Source organism: Tachypleus tridentatus, chromosome 2 (genome assembly GCF_004210375.1).
Source record: "Tachypleus tridentatus isolate NWPU-2018 chromosome 2, ASM421037v1, whole genome shotgun sequence".
Lineage (NCBI taxonomy): Eukaryota > Metazoa > Arthropoda > Merostomata > Xiphosura > Limulidae > Tachypleus > Tachypleus tridentatus.
The window spans coordinates 118,151,325-118,175,154 of NC_134826.1; the positions used below are offsets into that span (position 1 = coordinate 118,151,325).

At 32.4% G+C, this 23,830-nt stretch overlaps 1 protein-coding gene across 6 annotated transcripts in view; it reads right to left on the bottom strand.

Moving 5' to 3' along the window:
• Herc4 (HECT and RLD domain containing E3 ubiquitin ligase 4) overlaps positions 1-23,830 on the bottom strand; it is a 116,158-nt gene that overhangs the window by 46,112 nt on the left and 46,216 nt on the right. For all 6 annotated transcript variants that reach the window (XM_076490487.1, XM_076490485.1, XM_076490489.1 and 3 more), the window contains 7 exons: positions 22,725-22,864; positions 18,014-18,141; positions 16,976-17,144; positions 13,523-13,715; positions 11,654-11,703; positions 590-649; positions 71-130 (listed from right to left, as the gene is read on the bottom strand). In XM_076490487.1, the coding sequence (XP_076346602.1) occupies positions 71-130; positions 590-649; positions 11,654-11,703; positions 13,523-13,715; positions 16,976-17,144; positions 18,014-18,141; positions 22,725-22,864 (800 nt within the window). The remainder of the gene's footprint in view (positions 1-70; positions 131-589; positions 650-11,653; positions 11,704-13,522; positions 13,716-16,975; positions 17,145-18,013; positions 18,142-22,724; positions 22,865-23,830) is intronic.

A 23,830-nucleotide genomic window follows, 5' to 3' on the forward strand; every position in this document is an offset into this window, starting at 1 on the left:
TAAAAATGCAGAAAATTTAAATAAATGTACAGGGGCATGTATATTTATATGAAACCCTTTACACACTTACATTGTTCAGTCTATTCAAAACCTCAAGGGATAATCGAAGTTGTTCATGCTTTCTAGATGCCTGCAAAACATCATGACAAAAATCTTAAATTTCTTACAAATGACTACACTCCATTAAAAGCTCTTAGTGTTTTCCTTATTCATTTTCATTCTGAATACTATATTGCAAAAATCAATTAAAATATGAGTGATGTCAAAGCAAAAATTTATCTCACTGGACAAAAGTACTACTTTACATTTAAATAAACAAAAAATAATAAAATTCCTTTTCTGATAATCTTAGAAGCCTTTAATTTTTAGCAAAAAGAAAAATATTTCACATTTATGTAACACATTAAATAATCTAATGAAACAATTTAACAATATAATCAACACACTATAACAAAAACAAAGCAAGGGGATTGCCTATAAAAAAGTTGAGATTATATAAAAGCACAAGTGAAACGAAAAAAGTGCTTCAAATTCTAAGGAGAATAAATAAAAAGAAAATAAAGAACTTATGAAGAGAAGAAACATTTACCTCAGGCACTCCTCTGTCATCCATGCTATTAAGTATGTAGCAGACACAATCTTTAAAAATCTAGAGAACAAAATATAACGTGTAACTTTCTTACATGGACATGGCTTCGTGCAACATTTATTAAAACTAATTTCCAATTATTTCTAAAAGTAAATGACTTTGGTTTTACTACTACTTATACATATACATCTAAATTAGAAAATACTGATTTAAGAAAATTTTGCACACAATCTTAATATTTTAAAACACTACAATAAGATACAAGCTGTTAGAAAAGTAAATTCATGATATACCATACTTTAATTATTTGCTATTTTTAGGTATAAAGCTGTTTGTAAATATTATTAGTATCTTTCCATCATCTTTATTGCTTACTTCTGGAATAAGACCCAAGGAAAGTGTTTTGGTTTGTAACATACCATAATTCAGTTATTTATAGATTTCTAGGCATAAAGATGTTTGTGAAATTCAAACAGATAATTTATTGTTCAATATCTAGGAATAAATAATAAATGCAAAATATTAATGGGTACCTCAGGTGGTTTCAGAGTGAAAGTGAAAATAATTTTCATATATCAAAGAAAATATCTGAAAAAAAAACCTCAACAGTGCAAAGTAATTTAAAAAATTATAAAAAATTTTATTACATTTTAACCCTAACCTCCTTGTTATAAGCAAGTGAAAGTGTGCATGTGTGATTTTTGAAGAGTTACTTTCAAAATTTAAACTACTTTATTATCATGGTGTATGAACAAAGTTGGTAAAAAACAGTTAATAAATCAAGTTTTAAGAAACATTTTCAGTTTTTAATTTCATAACAAAATATTTTAAACACTGTCAATTTCATCCTAGTATGAGAATTGTGACTTTGCTCTCTAATATATTCACTACCTCTCCAAGAAGTAAGGAATTTAGCACAAATTGCTCAATACATTAGGGTTATTATTCAGGCATAGCATAATTTTCATAGCCATGTATCTTAATTTGGTTACAAAGCCATAAAAAAAATCACAACCTTCTTGTTACATCTAACTATCACATCCTTTTTTCATAACCAATAGAAAGCCAGAGTTTTAGCCTGTCAAATGAAATGTTAGATTACAGTATTTTTTGTACGAATAACTGTATATTTGACTTCTAGTTCAAACTCAGAATACATCTATGAATTTAGATAATTTTTAACTACTCTTATCTCACAGTTAGAAAGCCACAAAAACTAGGATAATTATTGGACATTATCAGTTTTATCAGTGTCATCATTCTGTGTCCTCAGGTGCATTATTTAGTGCAGCAGTATAAAAAGTAAGGTTTCACTGACAGTCAACAGCAAAAGAAAAAATAGTATATTTCATAACTATCATGTGTATTCTTTATAATTATAAAACTAATTAAAATTTAAAAATCAAGGATTGATTATATTAGATAAGGTTAGATTAGATATGATAAAAATATTATAATAAAAAGTTTCATGAGGTATACTAGAAAGCAGTTTGCAGATGTCTTTTGTAATTCGATATGATTATAAAAGCTATACATGCCAAGTGATTCATAATTTGCATGGCAAGATTGTTGGTTAAACACAGGTCAAATGATGAAAATAATAAAGTATATGTATAGATGTATACTGTTATGAGCTTCAAGCTACTTAGAATAAACAACTGTAGTTTTCTGTTACAAATTATAGTCATTCTTGAAAGAACTAAAATATATTTAGATTTATTTAATACTTTCTTTTTATGATGGTTACAACATCAGTTGAATTAATCAACCTTCTAAAGTGTTAGGGTTAAGAAAATAACAGAAAAAAAAAGTTTCACTAAAAAAAACTGAAATTTATCTAGGAGGTTTTAAAAATTGTATCAATGACCTTTTCAGATAAAGAAAAGTATCTTTAATTCCAAACAAAAATCACTTTGTACTCTCAGCAGTCAACATTTTTACTCCATATATTCACAGAGAAACATTTTCCTTAAATATTAACATTTTGTTTACAACTCTTTAATTCTTACTGAAAGCTTGCAAAATTTCATGAAAACACATGAAACATAGTTATAATTTTCCTACAGTGAAAATGTATTTCTAATAGGTACTTAACTTTTTTCTCAAAAAATAAGCTATTCATTTCTGATGTTACCCTCTAACTGCAAATATTTTTACTAGCACATGCCACAAGCCTTCCAAAATACCTTTCATGCAAATCATCATGCAATCACTTCTTAACCAATAGGAGCATTACATACACACATGATGCAAGTGTTTCCCTCTACCTAATTTTTGCTATGAAGTTTGGCAGAAGAAAGAAGCACCAGCAGTAGCAGAGAGAAAAGTTGGGAAATGTGGATGGAGGTAAGTACCAATCAGAAATATATTTTCAGTGAAGGAAAATTGTAACTTTTGATACAGTATTTACCCTCCTCTCACAAATTAGCTAGAATCTCATACTAAAATGGAGGAGGAAGCAGTGCAAGAGAAATACCCCCAAAAGCATCCAAAGAATACCACTGACCATTAGAGAAAAATGGGGGTTCCCCATACCATTTCTGAACTACATATAACCTTTGCTTTTGTGTACAATTATGGAAACACAAGGGCAGAAAACACAAGGTACAATGTGGCTAGGGTAAGTCAGACCATAAACAACAGGTTCACACTATCCAATACCTCCTCTACGAGGAACCGACATCTCATGAGGTTAGGAAGAAGACCATGCCTACTTCACCTTTAATGCATGATGGTGGATTAATCTAAAACACATACAAAAACTTAGGTTGATTAGTTCACTCTAATCCAAACCTTCCTTTGCAAGGAACCAATATCTTGTGAGAGTAGGACAAGTACACCAAATCATAAAGGAAGGAAGAGCTGCATGTGATGGCTCAACTCCAGGTTTTACAAAAGTGTAATCATATGTGGTATATTGGTTCACTCTAATACAAGAGCTATAAGAGGAACTGACATCCCACAAAGATGGGATGAAAATCCATTCTGTAAGTGCAAATGAAGTATGGATACAACTGGTGTAAAGAAAAGTGAGGATTGATTGATTGATTTAGTGTTTTATGGCACAAAGCAGCTAGGCTATCTGCACCAAACGTCCAGTAAAAAGGTAAAAATAAATTAAATGTAGTAAAATACATAAAAGGAAATGAAGGTAAAATAAAACATCATTGAAAAACAGAAAAAGCATAAAACCAATGTTGACACCTAGTCAACAATGTTAAGAAAGAAAGCAGAGTAAGAGAAGTTGTAAAGGACTTTCTCTAGCATAATGGTAATGATCATAACCTGCCAAGAAGATTAACAGGTTAAGTACAAGAACCACCATCAGTCACCTGAAGTTGGCATTTCCGGTCCTGGTTCCGGGTTATGTTGTCATAACAGCCATTATCAAAAGGTAAAATAAGAAAAGTGTTAAAAGACATATAGCAAAATTGTAATAAAAATTAGCCAAATGTCCTGTAAAAAGGTAAAAGTAAATGCAGTAAAATTCGTAAAAGGAAACAAAGGTACAAACAAAACATCAATTAAAAACAGAAAATGGTATAAAACCAATGTTGACATCCAGTCTACAAAGTTGTAAAGGACTTCCTGTAGCAGAATGGCAATAATCATAACCCACCAGGAACACTAACAGGTAAGTTCAAGAACCTCCGTCAGAAGTTGGTCTTTCCAGTCCTGGTTCCAGGTTGTGTCATTATGGCCAGTACCTAAAGGTAAAGTAATAAACGTATTAAAAGACATGCAGCAAAATTGTAATAACAACTCGCCAGGATGAATAACGGGTAGTCCAAACAGCAGTGTTAGTCACCTGAAGTTGGCCTTTCCAGTCCTGGTGTCGAGTTATTTAATGTTCTGGCCATTTTCCAATGTCAAATTGAACTAGAGAGATTGAGACTCTGATAAGGGAACCACAATTAAAAAGGTGTAATGAATATCAAACACTTAAATGAGGTTAAAAAGATTAATGGCCATTAAAAAACTAAAATCTTCACCAATAACACTGTCCAATGTGACAGATAAACCCTGAGAAAAAACATGTTTAAAATAGTGCCGTCAGATGACTTAAAGAAAGATCACATTTGGGGGCTGTAATAAGACATGGGGGGATGTGCTGACCAGTGGGTTCTGCAATGTTATCCAAGGACAGACGCAATTCATCCAAAGCACATGTCAGGGAACCATGACAGGACGTCTTTGAGTGGCTGAACATCTGACACTGGAAACATCGAAGAGGGTTTGGAATGTACGGCCATAGCCTGCAAATTACATAACCTGCCTAGATGGTGGCAGGTGCATGTGGTGATGTAAATGTCAAAACGAGGATATTTGTCGGCAGTGTAACTCCGTCTTTGTGAATGGAGATGCACCTCACTGCAGAAACTCCTTGAGTGGAGAGACCAGCAAGTATCTCTGACTCAGGGATTCTTCAAATCCCTCTCAACAATAACTCCTCATGATGAATTCAATGTAGTATGAGGGGTAACCTCAATAGGTACATCCCCAATTGCCTTTGAATTCAAGAGAAGTTCACTGTGTTGGGATGTGGATGTTTCAACCAATATGTCTCCAGATCAAAGCTTCTTTACTGACTTTGGAGAGCCAGCAAGTTCTTCTAGTCCTTTCTAAATAAAAAAGGGGGACATTTACCCTGAAGGTTTTTCTGAAAGAGAATGTAATATAAGAAAATGGAGTAAAGGTGTTACAGATGTTGAAAATTGCTGCTCAGAGTCTTCAAGACGTGGTCGTTTACCTATTGACTGTTTTTTCACTATTTTATTTAAATTTTTTTGTTGGAGGATCCATAGGAAAAAAAGGAAAATTTCGATACCCACTGACCCCACCCACCATGGAGCCCTATGAGGGGACGCACTACAAGGTCATGCAAGGACATTGCAGCAATGCCAGGGTTTCGTGAGCACTACCCAAGCACTAGAATCAGACACAATGTCCACAACACCCGTTGAGAACTTCCAACACTGGTACTTGATTGACTCTAGCCCAAGTGGACCAGCCGATTGACCCAAGGGGGACCACTCAAAGGCTGCCCGTCTACAGGAATTTAAGGCCAAAGTGGTGTGTTAGGGTTGGACCCCTCAACCACCAGGATCCTCTCCTCCCCTTCACAGGTCGCCACACACGGCAAATACATGGGTGGATGTTTAGATCCCAGAGGAGGTAAACTGAAAGAACAGAACCTTCCCTGGGAGGTCCCCTCATCATGTACAGGAATCCACACCGAGGGGAAAGGTGAGAATTGGTTCAATCAATCCAAAACCTCCTCTCTGTGGGGAACCAACATCCCAATCTGTACATGCAACACCAGTGGAGACCACACCTATTTTATTGTTTTCTTTAAACTAGTATAACACCACTGCCTTACTCTAAACTGAATGGTTATAACCATCTATGTAGAATACATCCAAAAAGGAACCTCAATCATCCACCTCTCATCAACAGTCTGGAACTGGAAATTGGCAAGAACTCCAATTGCACACTGGATCACTATGAAAACCTATTTTGAAAAGCAGACCATAACCGAGTTCTTCACTCATGGTATGATAGGAATGGACAGCAATCTCTATGTGCATTATCTATGTTTTCCATGCGTGATACAGTCTGGAACAAACATACTTATAAAGCAAGTATCATGAGGTTATTCAACTACAAGCGATCTTGTGAAACACCCCATCTCTATGATGACTGAGTAGAGCCATGAATGACAGCACATAGTGAACATGGTTTATAGTGCAGATTTAATAGTTAAAGAATGCCTGGTCAAGCACTACTTGCCACAGAGCAGAATTCAAGAGATGAATGCAAAGTCCCTTGTAAGAAAAAATATGCATTAAGAAAGACTTACCCAATATCCATGCCAAAATGTGAAGTACAGCCACTAGCAGTGGACAATACCCCGAGGATATAGAAACTGTGACATAAGGAAGATAATGGGAGATGAACATCAGCATGGTGGATAACGTTCAAACACAGAATCACCTCTAAGGTTAACCTAGAGGAGAGCAAGAGAGAAAAGTGATGAGGCAGATGGAAAGTGAGGTAAAATAGGAAAAACAAAAGATGGGAAGGTGACATGAAGAATAAACCAATGGATAAAACAATGAACCCAACTGAAAAGGGTAAACAGAGAAAGATGGTTCCAAGGGAATAATCAGCTAGAAGTGAAAACTATTAAAGGAAATTGTGTGCACAATGTACCATCTAGTAACACATACTGGAATAAATGCCCATACAGATCTTGACAAAGTTAAAAGAAGAGAAAAAAAATTTAAAAAGTTAATCTCATAAGTAGCTGAAGACAATGAAGGATTTAACTGAATACAAAAGAGGACATGAACTGTGATACAGTGTAAAAGGGACAGCATAGCAAATACGAAGCCAATATCATCCACAAATGAGGGAAGGGAATACAAACTCTTGAAGGGAATAGTAAAATAACAAACACTAGGCAAGTGAAGCAAACATAGGTGAGAAACAACTGAAAATGCAGGAAGTGAATATCATGGATGAGCAAGCCAAGAATGAGCAAACCAAAGAATCAAGAATAGAATGTTAAGAAAGAGGGAGACAAACTTATGAAGTACTAAGAGAGGATTATAAAAGAATGTGAATGTGTTTGGCTATTGCTGCCTTTACATGGCTTTGGTCGAAATCCAATAATAGGGAACTGGTAAAAAAAGGTAGAAGTAAATGTACCAACACGAGTGACAAACCATCAAATGCTAAGTCAGTGTAAACAAGAAATGAAGGGGCCACTGTCATGCTTACTGTCATGTAAACCTATTCCAGTTGGGGGAACAATCTGCCAAAAGTCTGAAAGCACCTCGTATACAACAAACTAACCTAGCTATTGTAGGCCCAATAGATTCAAGTGGAAAAACGCAGAGATCCCAACTAGATTATCTATGGAAATATGACCCACAAATTTGAAGTGATCAGACTGAAAAATGACCAAACAAGCTCTAAAAGTAGGAAATAAAGATCCCAAGGCCAGTGAACAGCAAGTAAGGTGAGAAGAGAAAAGAATGTACAACTTCAGACAAACAGCCCGAAGCCAGACTGTGGTCAACACATGCACCCCAGCCATGAAGGACCTATCCAAGAATAGGGTAAAATCTATCTGCAGCAGTATAAACCTGGACTAACTACCAAAAGAAATAGTCAATATGGTAGTAAAGAAGGGGTATGGAAGAATCCAAAAGATTCCAAGCAAGATTCCACCAGCCACAGAGAACCCATTAAAAGAACCTGCAATACAACCACTGAAGGAGAAAGAAAGGAAGCAGACAAGGTGTACCAAATGACCCATACCACAAAATAAAGCAAAAAGAAGAAGGCTGTGCCAGTCTTGGAAGGGTGAGTAAGACTGAAAAGGATGAACAGAAAGGCTTAACTTGGTCAAAAACCTGCCCATCTGAGAACCATCTATAAGAAGCTAAAGAGTAGGGGCAGGCCAACACTTGCTTAGAAGAGCAAGAAGCCAGTTGCCCTGAGAAAAGGGAAAGTGCAAGTCAAGGTCACAAAGTTTCAGAGTGAAGAGCCACACTAACTGATAAAGACAGAAGGTGCCAAAGTCAGCCTGAAGGGAAGGATGCAAAATCCGTACACCATCCCATGACGTACAAACTGAAGGACAAGAATGGTCTGGCATGGAATATAGAGATAAACATTGAAGGTGACATTTGAAGTCATCTAAAGACCCTTAGCAAAGGCCCACCAAAGGGAGGGTAAGAGGTCCTAGTTCCCAGTCTATTTGAGAAATACAAACAGGTGAGAGTAAGCCCTCCAACAAATAATGTTGCTGGCATGACCAAGTATCCTAAGGAGGAAGAAAGAAGCAGCTTTGTTGGACTCAGGAGTAAAAATGGATAGAATAGATAAAGAAACTGTACAACAAGAGCCCAAGACACCAATAAAATATATGAGGGCTGCACTGATGAACAAAGTCAACAGGTGAGCTCCCACTAGGCAGCCAATGTTGGTGTGTCTAATATCATTGGAAAAAATGATGAACTATGGCACAGTTGGAAGAAACAAATGCAAGGACATAGAAAGGAAAGTCTGTTAGACAAAAAATGGTAGCACACATATGGTGAAGACTGAAAAAAATGTAGCACTGGAAAATAAAGAGTTGAAAATTGTTGGACTGAATGGACCCTAGACACCATAGGATCTCGAAGCATGTGAAATGTGAAGCATAGCAAAAATGGAGCATATGTAGGACTCCTAGAATAGGAGCCTAGAGAAAGGGTCCACGAAATAAAGACCCAAAATGTATTTAAAAAAAAAAACATGGTTGTAGAGTCAAAACTAAAAGGTAGCAAACAAGAAAGTAACGATAGAAAAGATGCCCTCAAGAAACCCTTCTGGAATCCTTAGATGAATCTCTAACAAGAGAAAGATAAATTAGAGGAACTGCAATAATCAGCACGAGAAATTAAAGATGGGAAGGAAGTGCCCTAGAGAGCTAAACAAGAATTTGGAAACATCTTGCAAACTGGCAAAATCAACTTAATAAATATATGTGGGCCTGTTGAGAACAGTCCATCCAACAACAAGAAAACCTGGATTGATCTGAAGCCCATGGGTAACTAATCCAGTTTCCCCAATGAACAAAGTGTAAAGCATTAACCTGAAAAATCAAGAAACAGAGGATCATTCTGTTTTTTCATGGAAAGACAAGGATTGTAAAATTAAACTTTAAAGAGCAATTGACAAAACATCATACACTTGAGAAACAGCCCTCAGACACAAACAAAGTTCAAATATAATACAAAAGGCATAGATGAAAAACAAAAGACATCCATAGAATGCTCAAACTCCTAGCAAACAAAGGTTGATAAGTCCTCCAATGGGTCAGGACTACAAAACAGACAGATTCGAAGTAGCAACATGAACTTTGGAATGCATGTTTCAATTCTGACAAACAAGCAAAAGATCTGGTGGCAAAACAAGGATAAAGAAACCTTTCAAAATAAAAGTGAAATTAGACAAAATAAAGTGGAAACAAAACAAAGGGAAGCTACTTCAGGCCCAAAATGGAACTAAAGAGAGTTGTCTGCTCACAAATGCAGCAAAACAAGAAGTGAAGGTTATGTTTGTTTGTAGTTAAACACAAAGCTACACAAAGGGCTATCTGTACTCTGCCCATCATGAGTATCAAAACTCAGTTTCCAATGTTGTAAGTTCACAGACATACTGCTGTGCCACTGATGGGCATGAAGGTTAGGTAAGAAACTATGGTAGGAGACGCATACATCATGTGAGCATGTCATGCTCATATTGGTTAACAAGTGACGCATGACGATTTGCATGAGAGGTATGTTGGGAGGCTTGTGGCATGAGTTAGTAATAAAGTTTGCAGCACCAAACAAGAATAGCTAATTTTGTGAAGATAGTAAGTACTACAACAGAAAGTAGTATGTAATCTATAAAAGTCAATTTAGAATCACAGACTCAGCCAATTCAATTAAGTCCATTTGTTTTGTTTTTTTAATTCCACATGCTAGAGAAAACTATTTTAACTATTTTTTATCAAGTTACATTAGTTAACTATAAATGTAAAAAGAGATACTTTATTTTTACTGTTTAATATAACCTTCCATATTGTAACCAACCACCTATGATAAGATGTTTAAATGAAATATTTTTCATAACTTATTACCAGAATACTCTGGTTAACCAACAGAAAGCAACGTAACTATTTTGAAATAAATTTTACATTGCATAAATAAAATACTGCATCATAAAATCAAAATAAAACAAATGTTGAATTACTGTGTAGTTAAAGTGTAGTTAAATATTTAACAGTCTCTTTCTATACAACTCTTACACTGAAAAATATCCAGAATTCTGATATACATGTAACTTGAAATTAAATATAATATAATATAATGAAATTAAAATAATGAAATAAAGAGCCAGTCATTCTGTGCAATTTAGATTATAGTTAAAAACCAGGAATATACACCTATTAAGCTCAATAAATAAAAATTATGTGCTTAATTTTAGTGAGTGTACTAAATTACAATATTAAACATTTCTACCAATTTATTTAGCAGATTTGTTACAAACTTATAACTATCTTTACAAACTAATTTAATTTTGATCTACACATTTACCTATTTTGATAAATTCTTAACACCAAACCCCAATGGCTCAGCAGGAAGTCTTGGGGTTTATAATGCTAAAAAGTAGGTTTTGACAGCCCACTGTGGAACTTTGCGCTTAACAACATAGAAATAATCAAACACCAAATTTATTTTGTTAATTTATATATTCAAAATTTTTCTCTTATTTCAAATGATTCACCAAAACCTAAGCTTTGGTTCTTAATAATTTTTAAACAGTTATCGGCTTTGACCACAATTTTGATAAAAGAAAATAAATACAACTGTATATACAGCAAGGTAAATGCCATTTCAGATATTTAATAGTTAAAAAATGGATACAAAATTGTGAAGCTATCAATACGTGATCTTCTTCAAAACCATAAATTATTTCATACATAGTCTGAAAATTAAATGTTTATTAAGCATTTATTTCAAAAGATCCTTTTCTGCAAAAAAAAAAAAAAAACTTTGCATTTTTAACAATTTAATTTGTACCATTTTACTAACTTTAATTATGTAGTTCATAGTTATCAACACAGCATAAAGTTTATATAGAGATATACACTTGCTAGTTGCTTATTATCCATATTTACCTAAACTATACCACCATTTCTATTTATGGTTTACACATTTAAGACACTTAAACTGTAAAATCATAAGTGTTCAAACAATTTCACTTATATTTTGAACATTTATAAATTCAAAAGTTAATATTTTTTATACTTTCAATAAAAAAATATTCAAACTGATAGTATGATTTTTACAATTATTTTAAAATTCAAAATGTCTTTATAATAATGAATAATTCTTATCTACTTACATAGTAAAAACAATTTTTAGAATTTTTTTAAAATTATAAACAGGTCATCTGCACATGAAATGGCAAGAATTCTATGTAAATAAAATAGTAATAGCATTTATTCACTAACATCCTTACCTGCACCAACTTCTTAAATTGTCTAACTTCCAATTGAGCCCACCACTTATCTAAATAAAAGTACAATATACCATTTGGGTCATAGAGTGCTTTTGTCCAATCCAATTTTTTTACCAAAACAGAATTCTACTGTGAATTTTATTTTATGAGTGATAAACAATTTTACAGTAAAATAACAAATTTTAAAATATTTTAATGAACTATTTCAATGCAAGATTTAATATGAAGAGTGAAAATTTATGTTTTTAATTAATTACTTATTGTCAACTTCAACCTAAGCAGCATCTTATGATTAAACAGCTATGGCAGACTTAGCCATCACTAATTTAAGAATTGCTAAGAGGGAAAGGGCAACAAAACAGAAACCCGATTTCTAGTGTTGCAAGTTCGAAGACATACCACTGTGCTGCTGGGGAGAAAGAAGTTAATAAATACACATTGTTATTTAAAAAAAAAGAAAATAAAACGTGTTGTAGTTTTTGATAAAGATAGAAAAACAGTGTTCTTTTTCAAGCCAATAAAACAAAAACAGTAAGTTCAGCTAAACAATTCAAGATCTTTAGAAACTCTGGAAAATATTGGAGCTCCTATTTGTTATAATACAAGAAAAGCAGCAAGAGATATGCCTAAATTTTTCTTTTTTTTCATGCTTTGAAATACTGAAATTACCAAACTTAGTAGAATAAACTTTCATAATTGACAACAACTGTTAACCTTTTCCAGACCAGGAGTCAAACAGGGTGTTATTATCATTACATAATTTTTCCCTTTATACAGTGGAATTACTGAACCCCTTTAACTAACTTTGCTAGACATTTACTAAAAATAATATAACTCTGAATCAAAGAGTCACAGAATTGTATATACTTTTTCTATACTTTTTTTTTACACTGTCAAATTTCAAAAATAATATTGAAACAGAATGTGGAAAAACAAAGATTCAACTTAACTGATATTCAGTAACACATTTCTCTTGATAATTTATTTTGTCAGTTGCGCTAGTCACTACTTTTCACTATAAGTGATTAATGACACAGAAAAAACTTTCATAAACATTCATCAGTAACTTATGACCTAACCTGTAACAATGGCATCAAGTTAGACTAGGTAATAACATGTTTTGCTACCAATGTTCTTTGTCAATATCAATTTATGTCTAAAGAATGATTTATTTTCAAGAAACAATAAGTTATTTTCCTTATGTACATTGTTTGAACCTCATAATCATAGTATTTAATAAATAAAGATAGGGGTCGCTGAAAATTTTGTTGTTAACTGCCATACTCTCTAAACTGAACTAGGCATACTTGAATTACTGTAAAAGAAAACCTCTGCTACTTTAAAATAAATATAATTTAATATAAAAACGTTTTCAAAAATTAAAAAACTAAACACTATATAAAACATTTCCACATCTGCAGTTTGTTCCTAAGATTTATAAGCTTCTCACTACATTATTTTGTCATTCTTCAAAGGAGTTAAATCTAATCACTTTCTCACACAACTTTATTAGTACTAGATGAATACATATAGTTTACATTCTGTTCTATCAATGGTATTTAAACTTACCCTGTAGCTATTTTAAATTAATTTCATTACTTGTTGTTCATGTTGCATGCTATGATTATAAAATGGAGAGAACCAACTGCTGTTCTAATATAATCAGAGATAGAAAACTATACCTTGAAATTTATATTCTCAAGAGATGATACTCTTTTAGCAAACATAAACATATGCTTTGGGATTTGGGAGAAAAATTCTAAACATACTGTTTAGCACTGTACAGAAATACAAGTTTTAACATTTTTTTCATTCTTTGCAAACAACACAAAATAACAATGAATTATTTAAAACAAATTCTCTTTTTACCAAGTACACTTGCAAACATTTCAGGCAGCTTCAGTAAGCTCTGGATAAATGGAGCAATGATTGTACTAAGGTACTGTTTTGGGTTGCAAAAGAGGTGGCACATGGGCAATATGAGGTAGACTCTCATGGCCTCCACATCGATAGGCTGCACTGGCAGACTTGGAAGAAGATCTCTTTGAAGACAGCTACCAATCTGTAGATCATTAAAAACAAATTAAATGAAGTAAACAAATGTACATTGTTTCACATAATCTTGTGAAACCTTCATAACAAAGGTGACGTGCACCTGTCAAACACCTCAAGGACTTAAAAAAAAAACTGAGTCAGCACAGACAATTCATTTATCCTTTACTACATATTACAGAAAGTTTTAGTGTCTTATATTTACAATTTTATTAAACTACTTTCTGTTTACATTATACCAATTAGTAAACATGCTTAGCTAACAATCCATATTTTAAAAATATATACATTATTGGTTCCTAATTCTACAATGAAGGATTAAAAGAAAAACCTGAATTTCCTGCAGTATCACAAACATATTTTCTCTAACCATCTTGTTTTCTCTAGTTTTTAACTCCAACCATTGAAAGAGTAAAACATTAAACATGTTTATTTAAATGTAAAAATAAATAAAATGTAAAAAATAGGGATCTTTTTAAGTTAGTTAAAATTAGAGTAGGTAAAATAAATAATAATATAAAAAAATGTTTCATAAAGGGTAATAGAATTATAAAATTTAATTATAAATAGATGTACAATATTACTGCACAACAAAATTTTTGCTTCTTGAACACTGTTGGGTGTTCCTTATAGATTTTTGGCTGCTGATCATGAAAATCACATGCAAATTTGCCCATCATGTACCGTTTCATTGAAATCTTCAGTTTTGTCAGAACATTGCTACAAATGGAAAAATGATATCAGGGCAACTGGAATCCGTCAATGCTTGCTGACTACTGTTGGACACTGCAACATGATGCACCGGGCATTGGATACAAACAAAAATCAGGAGCAAAACACTTTTAATTATGTTGAACTTAATAGCATATTAGAAACATAAACATAATTAAATACATTATTGCCAGTAAACAGTTAACTGTCTATTTCTCAGAGTTCCTACGTGATGAAGCAAAACCAAAACTGTATTTGTGCATACCCACCAGGTATCTGTTACAATCTGCAAAAACTTTTCAGGAAGCAAAACTTTTCAAAAAAATTGTTGTGCAGTGTATTCAGAGTTTAAAGCTACTTATGATAAAATAATGTAGTTTCATGTTACAATATAAAGTTATTCTAGAAAGAATAAAAGGATAATTTACATGGATTGATTTTTTATTTTTTTTGTGGTTATGAGATTGTTCAAAGTGACAGGTTATGTATATAGACAGAAAAAATAACAGATAAAATATAAAAATTTCCTGGTAAAAAACAGTTGAAATGTATTTGGGGAGTTTTAGGGATTACAGAAAGAAAATCTGAGATTTTTGAGATGCTGAAAAGTATTTTTAATCTTAATAAAAGAAAATACTTTGCACACAAACTATTCAAAACATATACTCAATATATTCATGAACAAATATTTATTTTATTTACTAAAAATCATTCACTAAAAAATATGACATTTTTTTATGTTAAAAACTTGTGTTAACTGAAAGACTGCCAAATTCTGTGAAGATATACACACTAGACTGAAAGTTAGAAGTACCCACCATATTGGAAGTTTGAAGTATTAAATTTATAAAGACTAAACAAATAAAAATACATGTGGTTGGTCAAGCTAACCAAACCCGTGTTCTGTAAATCCTTTATTTTCACTGTTTATAAACCTGATAATACAAAAATTCTGATCAATCCGTAACATAATTTACCATTTATTTTTCACTTTTAAGGCCCTTACTCATGATTATGAAAACTAGAAGGTTACTTCAATATTTTTTAACTTATCTAAAAAGCTTTTCAATCAACTCTACTTTGTTTTGTTTTTATTTTGCTCATTTGTCCAGGACATACCAGTACTTTAGATTTTAGAAGCAAACTCTCTCTTCCCACCAATAAAAACTACTCTATTTCACTGAGTAACAAGTTTACTTTGAGATGAATGTATTTATTTAGAAGAAACACAACATTCCACAGTATAATAACAAAACCAAACTTATTTTGTTCTCTCTAGAAGCAACCACCATAACAAATATATATAAAATATATATATATATATATATATATATATATATATACACACACACACATAGATCTGTCTGTGTGTATTACTTATATGTATGTACATATGGGTGTGCATCTTATATATGAGGCAGGCAATATATCAACGTATGTATGGCTTGGATTGTTCATCAAAATGGTGTTTTGTATCTTCTCAATGGGTCAACGTAACTTTACAGTACAAAAAAGTGTTTCCTTTTACAATAATATCTATATATGACTGATTAACAAGTTCTGTAAATGTCTATAAATATTATAGCAAAAGTTTTGAATTCCTTGTTCTTCTACTTTCTGTTTTTTATTATAACTCAAAAACTAAAACAATCATGTTAACCAATTTCAATGAGGTAATATAGTTACACTCTGAGTATCTGCTTTTATAAATATTATTAATAACTAGCAGTAATTTGTAATTTCTTTTTAAATCATAATTTTAGAGTAAACAATAATATCATTACCAACTAAAGTTAAATATCTTACATAAATCTGGTGCTCCTTGAAAACGTTTTAGCACAGGGTAAAACAGGAAATACCAACCAATATATAAAACCATATAAAAAACAGATGACATGCAAAATTGTCTCAAGTACAGTCAAGAGTGTAGAATAATTTCCTTTAGCAGAGTTTAAAAGCAATGTGAAAAATATCCCTAACAAAGATTGTAGTTTACCTCTCTTCAGAAGTGAACAAAGTGAGAAATAGAATTACAAAACTCACTAAAGTCACAAATGAAAAATATGCATACTCTAATAGAAAGATAGGGACTATGATATTAGAGATTCCAAAATCAAATCACTCAGAAATGTTATGCAAAATCTTTAAAAACTGAAGATATAATTAAACATGTTTGCTAATGACAATGCTAAGTTTAAGAATGAAGTTAACTTTAAGCACAAGTGTTATGGAGATATAATGCTTATAGAGGATATGAAGCCTTCCTATTTTGAAGGGTTATTGCTATATGGTGATTACATCAAATACCAGCACAATTCATGTCAAAACAAGATGTAAATTCAAAATAACAGTTCAAGGTTAGGAATGTGAAGCTAGGATGAAAACATTTATCTCTTCTTCTTGCTTTATACAGCTCATATATTCAACATCCATAAATGCTACCAGCATATCAGGAAATAATGTTTCTACATATTTAACACTTCTTTCATACAATGTGTTTCATAAACTGATTCAAAAGTCTGTTTCTTATCTGTAAGAGATAAAAAAAGAAATTCTCACCAATTCTGCAATAACTTCATGCTGAGATTGCCTGATACATAGAAAGCCATAATATGCAGCATTTAGATCTATACCATGGTTTTCATTTCCACAGTCATAGTGAGCATCAACTGACTTCAAATAAGAACCACTGAGACATGCGCTTGAGCCAAACACAGTTTCCAAGTAGCTAAAAGAAGAAACCATAAACCCAGTCCATCAAATTACTTAAGTTAAAATTATTAATCCATTAAAGAGAACCAATATCATATTTAATAATGTGCTCACAAACACCTCTCAAAACCCTGCATGTATATCAAACTGTAAGCCAAACTTTAAAATCCTTACAATACACAAACTGTAAATAATAACTCATCAAAAGTACATAGTTCATTATTTAAAGCAAATAAAAATGTTTACACATTTGAATGATCTATACTCACTATTCCCTAAAATACTGCCTTATATTATAATTACATATCTCAATTTGTCAGGTTCATGACAATGACTGAAGAAGGTCGAAACATTGTTCACTCCTCTACATAAAAAAATTTTCTCAACCCAAACCAGCCATTTTTACATATATACTTTTCTCTACAAGTGGGTTTTCTCATCGTCAATGATATGTCAATTTGATTTATAAAAAAATATTTAATGAAAAACAACTCACATTAATTTACTAAATGCAACAAATATTACTTGATACATTACATTAACTTTTAAAACTAGATAATTCTGGATGTAGCAATACACAACATTTTATTTATGCTGTTTCCTACTGTTCAATACACCAAAAAATAAGTTTTGAGACTGTGGAAACAATGATAACAGATTAGATAGACAAAGGGATAACAAGTGTATTAAAACTAAACTTGTATATTAAAAATTGACTACTGTTTATATTGACACTTAATAATTAATACCGAAGCCTAGATCATTCACACATGAATTTTAAACAAAGTTTTTCTGAACTGTTTTTCCTTGATACATAGCTCAGTTTAGTCAAGTTCTTAACTTTATTCTAATTGTTATGCAAGAAAAAAAATAAGCATTTCTGACTTCATTAATTCTTGTGAAACTGGTTGGTCTGGTGAGATTCTGGCAACTTCTTCCAATACTTTGTTGTCTACTGACATTATACGAGTTTCTGGTTGGCGTACACGAAAATCTCTAGGATATACAAGTGCCTAATGAAAGCAAAGACAAAATATGGGTGTCCCATATGATAAAAGTCACTTATACAATAATAAAAATAAAAATAAATATGTACAAGAAAGACACTTTTGCAATGTTGGCAAAAGGTACTATTTTAGAAGCATAAAAAATTATTTTGTAGAAATATTATTCCTTACATCTATTGGCTATTACATAATACGAGGATTACACATGTACACACCTATACATTAAGCTTCAGTCTAAATGTTAAAGCTAATTAAGGGTAACCTTATTTCAGGTTATTGATAGGTTTGAAATCACCAGTATCTGGAAATAGAAAACATGTCTTTAATGTTTCTTTCATAGATATGTAAACTAAACACATCAATTATCTTATTAATGTGGTCATACAAAGAATGTCAGTGATCAATGTTAAACTGCACCAACCTTAACTGCAACCATTCTGCAAGATATGCTCTCAAACAAGTTCTAAAAGGTGGATCATGTAATTTGTCTTCATTTAAGAATATTTTCACAATCACTCAAAATCTTATGAATAATAAACAAAGAGCAATCCATCCAATGACAGGTTCCTGCACAATAACTATGGCACAATCACAACAGAATTGTTCAGCTACTTTCTTCCAGAAGTTATTATTTTCAATAATACCACTTCTTAGAGTACAGCTATAACTTGACTGCTAGGGTTTCTTTTCCTTTGTCCATTTAAACATTGGTCTGACTTTTTCTAGCTTGCTCCAGTCTTTTATTCCCAACTTCACTGCTCTTGCCAATATCTGTCTTGTGACACTCTCCACCTATGTCAAAGAATCCTCTATCTGGATTCTGTATATAAGCACCTCATTCAAATAATACTGTCATTTGTTACAGACTGACAAAATATACAGTCTCCGACACCAACTCTTAGTGGAGATGAAGAATAGAAAAATGTCAGCCATGGAAAGTATTATTTGAAATATATTTTTGATTTATGATAATGCTACCTTCCGACACATAGTTATCTCCTCTCACACTACAGCTAGAATTCCACACTAAGAAGGTGGAGGGTTCAGCAAGGGCAATATCGGTAAAGAATGCATCTGCAAAGACCAACTGTGGAAAAAGCAAAACCCTTGTCAAAGAGCCAGGTCAAACACTAAGCTGTGGTTGATATGTCTGCACAAAGTGAGTTCAATCTCCTTGCAATACACCATTGTCGATACATATGTCATTTCAGTTGATATATGCCTATTGCTGGATGACACACAGATTGAGGCAAGTACATAGCCACCTTAATAGTTAAGCTCCAATGCCACGCAAGAGACCTTAACTTTTACACATAAAGCTTTAGTTTTGGGATAGTCGGGTGCAAGGTTTCAGACTGTGACTGCCTCAACAGAAATGGCCAAAGAGGCAATGTGAGAAATTGGCACTCTTGAAGGACTGCAGAAGTGGAAACCAGGGTTGAGTCGGTTAATTTGATGCTACAAAAAGAACCTGAGAAGGGGTTAAACAAATCATTGCAAGGGCTTTGGGTGACAAAAGAATTAGTGGGTAGGTATATAAGTCCAATCCAGAATATATATGCAAAAACAGCTCGTTTGGGTTGAGAAAATATTTTACATAGAAGAGCGAACAACGTTTCGACCTTTTTCGGTCATCACCAGGTTCACAAAGAAAGAAAGAGGTAACTGACCGGAAGCTGACCACATGTTTGAAAGGAATTGTGTAACTGAGTGTCGAAATGTAAAGGGCGATGTTAGATGTTTGAATATATAATTTTATTTTATTATATTTAATATAGGTATAAAGGCGTTCCTTAATATTGGTTTATTTTGGGCTTAAGTTGTTGTATAAGTAAGGCTTCTTTAGTTTTGCGTTTGTTTATGTTTGTTTCTTTATTTAGTATTTGAGTATTTTCTATGGTTATGTTGTGTTTATTTGACTTGCAGTGTTCAAAAACATGTGAATGTGACTTTTTATGTTCTTTAAATCTGATTTCCATTTTTCTAATTGTTTCTCCAATATAGAAGTCGTGGCAGTTATCACATTGTATTTTATAAATAATGTTGGTGTGGTGTTTGTCAGTGTAGTTTTTACAAAGTATAGATCTCAGTTTTGTGCCTGGTTTTTGAATAAATTTGGTATTAACTGGAATGCATATTTTGTTACAAGTTTTTGCCAAATGTTGGTTATTTGTCTGCTGATGTCGGAAATATATGGTATGCAGCAGTATATGGTTTCATGATTTTTTGATTCGTGAGATATATTTACTTTTGTTGGTTGATTTTGCTTTCTGTCTAGGTGTGTGCGTATAATGTTTTCTACGGTTTGTGAAGGAAACTTATTGATGTTGATGAAGTATTGTTTTATTTTGTCTAATTCATCGTTAATTTTATCTGGTGAGCATAGTTTTATGGTTGTGTTTATTTGGTTTCTTAGTATGTTGAGTTTTTGTTTTGTTTCATGTGCTGAGTCCCAAGGAATGTATAGTCCAGTATGGATGATTTTTCAGTGGATTTCTGTTTTGAATTGTGTGTCGGTTCTTGTAATTTTGAGGTTCAGAAATGATATTTCATTGCTTTCTTCCTGTTCACATGTGAAGTTAATGTTGGGATGTATAACGTTACTGTGATTAAAAAAATTAAGTGTGTGTTCTGTAGATCTGAATCCCGCAACCGTGTCATCTACATATCTGTACCAGTATAGTGGTGGATGTAATGCTGTGTTAATTGCTTGTGTTTCAACTTGTGTCATAAAAATATTGGCTAGAACTGGTGATACTGGGTTGCCCATGCTTAGGCCATTTGTTTGTATATAGTTGTGGTTATTGAACATGAAGTTTGTCTTTATCGTGGTGAATTCTATGAGGGTTGCTAATTGGTTGCTTGGAATGTCTATAGTTGGGTTAGGGTCTCGAATATAGAGTTCTAAGGCTATCTTGTAAGCTTCAGTGGTTGGAACTTCTGTAAAGAGGGATATAACATCGAAACTGATCATTAAGGCTTTATGATTAAGTTGATTTAGATTAGACTTGAAATTAAAAGAGTCTTTGATGAATGAGCTGGCTGATGTTACATATTTGGAGAATGCCCATGCTATGTATTTACCAAGATTGTAATTAAATGATCCATATGTGGACATTATTGGTCATAATGGACAATCTGGTTTATGAGGTTTGGGGATGCCGTATATTTGTGGTGTGCATGAGTCAGTCTTGCGTAGGTAGGAATAAAGTGTTTTTGAAATTGTGTTGGCTTTTTTCATTTTTAGTAGCATTTTGTTTAGTTGCATTTCGTGTGTTTTGGATTTGTGTGCATTGGTTTAAATTTGTTCGTGTCTGATATGATGTTCTTAATTTTTTGGATATATTCATTTGTGTTCATTTTGACTATAGCATTTCCTTTATCTGCTTTTAGAATTTTTATGTTTTTGTCTTGTTTTAGGCTTTTAATGGAATTAATGTCTCTTTTTGTAAGATTGTTTGTTAGCTTTCTGTTTTGTGAAACAGGATTCTATTACCAATGCCCAAGTGTGAGGTACCAGAGACAAAAATTCTGGTAGCTGAGTTTTTCAATGAGTGGCAAATGCATCAATCAACGGTGTGCTAAACTGAGAACGAATCCAAAAAACCTATTGATGAAGCATACATACTGTTGGAAGAAATTGGTAGTCCTGATGCAATTGATCCACCATCTTCAGCAAGCTAGTAGAATGATATAACAGGAGTGAACCAACCACAGAAGATCCAAGGTTCAAAAACAGAGACCTGTATCAAATAACCATTTTACAAGAAACATAACACACCAATGCAGAATTGTCAGAATGAAACATGATGACTTTACCCCTTAATAATTCTATACCTTGAAATACTGCCCTTTGAACAGCATTAAGCTCAGAAACATGTGAAAGGAAGCCTTGTTGTCCATCCATAGGCTGAAAAAACTTTTATAGCTATACACACTGTTTATTCTAATAAAACAAATTGGTTTCAACTAGTATAATGGTGTTTAAATGGATTCTAGATTTCTGCAGTGTTTGAATTGTTTTGAAGAAAAACTTGACTGGTAGCCACAAAAAACTGATAAAATCTCTCCTCCTTGAAGAATCGACAAAGAAATAGTCCCATGACCCATACAGAAGTTTTTGGTAGGTTTTTCCAGGTTTCAATAAAACATTCACACTTTTTTTTTTCTGTACTTTTGTGAAATAATAATAACATGAACAAGAAATAGATGAATTTTGAATTTTCTCTAACCATCATAAATCGATTTTTTTTTTTGCAATTATCAACATTTCAGCAGCCTTAACCATTGAGACAGAAGATTCTGAATGTTATTTCAAGAACTAGTCTGCTCTTTAAGATTTTTGGCTGTATGTTGTAATAGAGTTTTTGTAAACTTTCTAGGTGATCCCTATTATGAACCATTATAGTGGTTCATAATTTAATAATAATAATAGTATATGATAAGTACTTGCAAATTTGGACTTCCAATACCAAATTTGGGACTCTTCTTGAAACTTAATTCTTAAATGCTATTAGTGTAATAAAAACTATGGAAATAAACTTTCATGGTCCTATTAACAACAAAAACCTTACAAAATGGTTACTTACATCATAGGGTGTACACAAAACAAAAGTATGGTCTCCACCGCAAACAAGTTTGTAAATTTTTAAATGTTTTCCTTCTTTTTTATCCACATAACTGTCTTCTTTTCCAGATACAGCTACAGTGTCTTGTCTTTTGTGGTTCTCTGAAGTAGGTGCAGCCAAACATGATACATATTAGTGTATATATATAAATATAAATAATTCTTCAACATCTTTAAGAAGTTTATTTTTCATAACCATTATACAGTATTTACATGTAAGATGTGTTTTGAGTGTCAATTTTCACTGATTTTTACATAAGTATACATTAATATTATGTTTACAGTTAAAAAAATATAGCCACCTTCAGTTTTCATCTAAAATAAATATGTTTATTCAATGACCATAACTATGTATTTGCCTTTCATGTTACAGTCCCTAATGCTTAACCCTTAGGATGCTAGCCACAGGCAATATTATACTTGCACAAAAGTTAATTATTCTGGTTAAAATTTCATTAAGAAAAAAAAAAAAAGGTTATTTTCATCCTGTTTCAAATACACTTTATCGAACAAATTTTGTGACTAAAAGAAAACACATACAGAAACTTGAGTGTTGCATTTCTGAGCAAGAAACACATATCTGCCCTTAGTGGTAATGTGAACTTTAAGATTTTACTTTACTACCGTAATAAAACTAAACATACAAAAACAGGTATTGAGTAGGTCAAACATTTATTAAAATCATTCTTTTAGTACATTCACTACTAAAATCTGACAAAGGAACTGTCTAACAGGTCTATTTTTAAGAGTGCAAAGAACATATTTTGTAGTTCATTTGTTACATTTCACATTACACCAAATTAGAAGAACATTTGAAAATACAAACTCAGCATACTCCACTCTTCTGCTAAAAACTGTGGAGGCATTTCAAGTACTTGAAGTGGAGAGTTATGCTTAATGACAAGGGTTTGAGATTTTTTTTTCAATACATAAACAAGTTTAAAATGAATAATAAACAAAACATTTTTTGTACTTCATGAATTTTAAACAGTAGTAATTAGGGTTTCAATAAGAAATAAGATTATTAGTTCTTTATCTAGGCCATTGTGCAAAAATAAAGACTTGTTT